This window comes from Prosopis cineraria, unplaced genomic scaffold (genome assembly GCF_029017545.1).
Source record: "Prosopis cineraria cultivar Desert tree isolate PC_DT_omini unplaced genomic scaffold, ASM2901754v1 PC1174, whole genome shotgun sequence".
In the NCBI taxonomy this organism is placed as follows: Eukaryota; Viridiplantae; Streptophyta; class Magnoliopsida; order Fabales; family Fabaceae; genus Prosopis; species Prosopis cineraria.
In genome coordinates, this window is record NW_026556499.1 from 11,994 (window position 1) to 17,166 (window position 5,173).

The 5,173-nt window shown below is 33.6% G+C and overlaps 1 protein-coding gene across 2 annotated transcripts; it reads right to left on the reverse strand.

The window, feature by feature from the left end:
* Positions 1–397: 397 nt before the first annotated feature.
* LOC129299487 (protein NETWORKED 4B-like) lies at positions 398–4,444 on the reverse strand. Of its 2 annotated transcripts, XM_054937953.1 has the most exons (3): positions 4,326–4,444; positions 1,887–3,447; positions 398–528 (listed from the first exon to the last, which is right to left on the reverse strand). In XM_054937953.1, the coding sequence occupies exon 2, from the start codon at positions 3,445–3,447 to the stop codon at positions 1,888–1,890; it is 1,560 nt and encodes a 519-aa protein (XP_054793928.1). In that variant the 5' UTR covers positions 4,326–4,444; the 3' UTR covers positions 398–528; position 1,887. The 2 variants fall into 2 exon arrangements, with proteins under 2 accessions (XP_054793928.1, XP_054793927.1); XM_054937952.1 differs by lacking the exon at positions 398–528 and having other exon boundaries at positions 1,596–3,447.
* Positions 4,445–5,173: the final 729 nt, after the last annotated feature.

Sequence of the window (5,173 nt, forward strand, 5' to 3'; positions counted from 1 at the left end):
AAAGATAAAAGTAAAAGTATATATAACTTTTTTATAATATAAAAAACTATTTTTTTAAAATATGTGAAATGATTGAAAGTATTTTATAATAAAGATTGGGGGGAGTAATATACTTGTATTTTTTTTTTAACTTGAATACTCTCACATTGTTAAAATAATTACTTTCTTAAATTATACATTCATAAGAAATAAATGATAGTTAAAATTTAATTATTATTTTTTAAAAATAGATTCATAGGTAGTAACAATTTAAAGAAATTATGATATTTCAAAAATAGTGACAATAATGCGAATATATAAATGTGTGTCTGATGTGTGACAACCAGGCGGGGGGGAGTTGATGACCTGGGAAAGAAACCAGAAGCTATGGAAGTTTGACTTTTAGATGATTGGACGATTGACTTAGTCAAAGTCTTGCTCATTACTCGGTCTATGGTTGAGAATGTCTTCCGGTTCAAGAAAAACTATTAAACTACAGAATCTGACCCACATACCAAATTCGACGTCAGTTTATCTCTCGGCTTGTTCCTGCAGGTTATTTTACAAATAAGAAAACAAACATCTTTAACGTGATGAAACATAAAAATTATATAAATCAGTTAGATTGTGGACTTACATTAATTAAAAAAAAGGAAAGAAAATTGTAGAATGACTTATAAATAGTTTGATTTTCTTAAAGATTTTATATTATATTAATAAATTTATTGCAAACACTCCCCCACACAGCAAAGATATAATTTCCTATCTCAATTTATAAGATATTTTTATATAAAATTACATATATTAATAAAATTCATTAAATAAGCTTACAATATTAATTTTTATATAAACTTGTAAAAATATTTTTCATCAATAAGAGGAAAAGAAATTTATTTAAAATTAAAATAACAAGGGATAATATTAAAATAATATTTATTCATAAAATTTTACTTTTATCAAAATATTTTGTAGTTTGAAGCACGAAATCACATTCAAATATGTCTTATTGTAAATTGGAATGAATAGAATATTTGAAATTTTAATTTTGAATTCACTTGAATCATCAATGATTTTCAAAAAAAAAAATTATCAATATTCAGGGGCATTGTGCATGTAATTTTTTGAGTGTTGATTCTTTACAAATTCTGAGCTATGTTTATTGTCTAGAACACAATTCAAAATTTGAGGAATATCTTTAGAATTAGATTTGCAAATATATAATGTTGATGTAGGACAATAACCCTTTGAATTGACCAATGAGATAATTCCCACTTCTCTAGCTCGAGGATGTGGCATGCATATTACACTATTTTTAACTGGATTTTTGTCTTTTACTTTGTGCTATGCGTATGGGATCCAAAGGATGTTCTTGGGTTTCACAGTTTTGACTCAACTTGGCGTTTATATGAATATCCCATAATGGTAGCTATTATCTCATTAAAACCTGTCTTTTCCCAAGGTTTAGTAGTTGAGTTGCGGATTCAGGCAGGAGTAACTACGTCATTAATATTTACTGGATTGCTTGCCCTAACTACGACGATGTCAATCTTGATTATCATCCATGTCTTCTACGTTGATGAACTATAAGATTCCCACAACCACAACCACAAGTGAGGTTGACTTGACTAGCGAGCAGAGTTCAAATGAACGGTACATAATGGCTCAGTTCAAACTTCAAATATCTTAAAGAGGACTAAATTTTCAAGCATTAATAACCCCAACTACCATGAAAAAGAAGTATTCCAGAACTTCAACCATCATTCTAACTGTTTGATACCTTGTGATAAGCTTGGCAACATCATATGATGTTGATATGCTCACAGATGTAGGAAAAGTGAATGCAAAAATGATAATAAGCAAAGCTTTAGCATCTATGATATAGGATGATGATACTCAACTGAATGTACCTTAGGAAGTTACAGCAGCATGACGCTTTTGCTCAGTAAATGCTTGACGAAGTTCTTGGTATCCATTCTTGAAGTGATCAAGTGCATAGCAGAGTTGCCGTATGGCCTCCCTCTTCTCCTCTGCTCTCTCTGATATTACAGCTTTCTGTCTAGCCACCACTACCTCGAGCTGTTCCACTTTCAGTTTCAACTCATTTACTTCATTAAGTCTGGCTTCAGATATTGATTTGAGCTCCTCATGGTGGGCATGAAACAGGCAAAGGTCTTTCTCCATATTTTTAATCTGGTTGTCTCGGGTTCTTGCGTCTGCTATGAGTTTATGAATCCTTGCATTGGCTCCATCGTTTTCAGCCACGATCATATCATACTTATGCTTATGGCTGTCAATTTCCTTGTTTAAAGCTTCAATATCATGCCTTCTTTCACCAAGTTCTTCCTTCAAACAACTTATTTCACCTTGTAAAACCATTTCTTGGGCTGCATTTTGCTCTTCTAGTTTCAACTTTTCACCTTCACACTGCCTGAGTTTATTTTCTAACAAGTGGCTTCTTAACTCCCATTCCTTGAGTGCAGAATCCAGCTGAGCTCTTGCTTCTGACAAACTTAAAACATCAGACTGCAAAAGCTCTTTCTCCAAAGAATACTTTGCCTGGGCATCAAGCATTTCGGCCTTCAAATTTTGCACCTCAAGTTCACGTTTGCTTTCATTACCTTTGTACCATATAATTTTTTCTTCCAGCTCCCGAATCTGATTTCTCCCTGAATCAAGCTGGGCCTCAAATGCGGCAACATTTTGTTGGGCCAGTTCAAGCTGACATTGCAATTCATGAGCAGCATCACATTTATTTTTTAATCCTGCAATCTCGTCGTTTGATACTCTAAGATGTTCTCTAGCTTCTGCTAGTTCTTCAGTCAACTTTGCAATCTTGCAGCAACAATCTTGAACGTGAGTTTCCAAATCAGATGTTTGATTTTGCAACTTCAGCACCTTTTCTTTCTCAAATTCAAGATCAGCCTCCCTCAATTTTAATTCCTTTAGAACATGATGGAGCTGACCCTCAGAATTCACAATCTGACTCTTTGAATTGATAACCTCCTTCTCCGAGAGCCGAAGTTTTAAATTTGCATTACTCAGCTCTTCCTCAGTTTTAACGAGTTTGCAGAGCAATTCCTGATAACTTGTACAATCATTTTCCCACAATATATTATCCATATGATCTCCCCCACCTATTTGCTTTTGTGACTCCAGACCAAGAAATTCTTCCTTCAACTTAATCTCCTGGTGGACTCCATTGCCATCAGTATTCATTGGCAAGCCAAGGTAACGGTTTATGGACGAACCAGGGGTTTCAGATTCTGAGTCTGAGGAAGACGAAAAGGGTGATCTAGAAGTCTGCTTTGAAGAAACCCCAGAACTATCACCAGCCGAGGCAGAAAATAAGTCAATATCGACAATGGGAAGATCAGAATTGTTCAACCCCTTCTTCTGGTATGGAGGGTAATATGGAGTCATCAACGTAGTTCCTTGGTTGCCTGATCCGGAATTGTCGAAGCCCTCCATCTAAAATTCAGAGAGTAAAAACTTGCGATAAAGAAATAATAATAATCTTCAAGAGGTGGAATTTGAAGGAGTAAAAAAATATAAGATACTCTCTTCCTCTAGAGAACTACGAAGGCATTTATACTATGCTTTAACACTGATTTAGTGACTCAATAGTACTGTAAACAGTTGGTTATAATTTTCCACCCGGACAATCACAAAAATCGGGCAAGACCAAATCATTAGAATTAAAAACGAACGAACGGAATGGAATGATGACGCAACAATACAAAAACCAGTCATCGCATTCTCCCTCCCCCAACCCCCCCCCAAAAAAAAAGCAAAAAGAAAAGCTAAGGAACTAACTAAAACATTATCATAATCATCACTAAACTAAAACCAAGGATCCAGTTGTTGTCATAATTTCAAATTGCAGCAATTAACATTGGACCAAAAGCAAATATTCTCTTGCAGTTTGTGAGCACAAAAATTAGTCGCTTCAGGGAACTCATTCAAGCCTAAGATTCCAAGTTACATTATATTTTATGAATTTATGCTTCTCTACCTATGATCATGCATCTCTTAGTGGCACATTCCCACCAATATCTAAATTTATCTATTTCCCCGTTTAGTTTCAACTTTAAGGCTTGCACAGTGAAACTGGAAGCAGCGACGCATCGTTTTTCAAGAGAATATAAACGTGAACCAGATCCGGCAAATCACAGAACATCACACAGCCGGCAAACCTTGTAAGAGGAAAAGCCGTCGGAATAAGGGTCAATCGCTAATACAGAATCTCACGCAGGCCAAGAACGAACACGAAAAGTAAAGAGTTTAAACGAGAACAAAACTAGAGATTATAGAGGAGATAATTCAAAAATGATATGGAGTTCACTGACCTGTGCTGAGTTAAAGAAAAGAGATACAGACTTTCTGATTTCTACGGATCACAAAAAAGGCAGAAACGAGGAAGTGAGCAAGAGCATGTGGGTTTGCCTTGAAACAAAGCCAACGGGAAAAGTCCGAGTTGAGGACAACTGTGTAAGAAAGCCTCAATTTGTGCTATCACGGAACTTCCTGTTTTCCCAATATACCCTCACTTTCCCTTCCCGCTCAGATTTTTCTCTCTCTTTTTAAAATATTTTAAAAGCCAGAACTTCACATCAGAATTTCAAAAGGAGAAAATAATTGAAGTGTCTGCAGTTAAAATTTGAGAAGTAATTGATGTTAACGCGATCAAAATAAATTTAAAGTATACTATATTCTTCATAATTTATGAACAACATAATTCAATTATCTAACCCTATAATTATATTTATTTGTTGTGAATAAAAAAGAACCCAATTACATTTTTTTAATAAGTGAGAAAGGTTGCGGTTTAATCTTATTTATAATTTTTTTATCAAAAAGTGCGTTCATAAATTAAAAAATAATTATAGCATGATCAAATTCACAGGCAAAGTCTGTACATCATTCACTACCTTTTAGAATACACTCCATTCCTTTAAAAATATAAGACATTTTTTTAGGTGTTAAATATTTAAAAATGTAAGGCATTTTTAATCTTTCAAAGTGTAAGTTAAATATTTAAAAATGTAAGGCATTTTTAATTTTTTAAGGTGTAATTATTATTTTTTTAAATATTCCTATTGATAATAAACTTATATTTATTATAGGGTGTTTAATAGAGATATATATAAAAAAATAAGGTTAGTTTGAAAATAGATAATTATTTTATTGGGGGTGA

Coding starts and splice junctions, on each gene's coding strand:
- LOC129299487 (XM_054937953.1), bottom strand. CDS start 3,447: ATGGAGGGCTTCGACAATTCCGGATCAGGCAACCAAGGAACTACGTTG.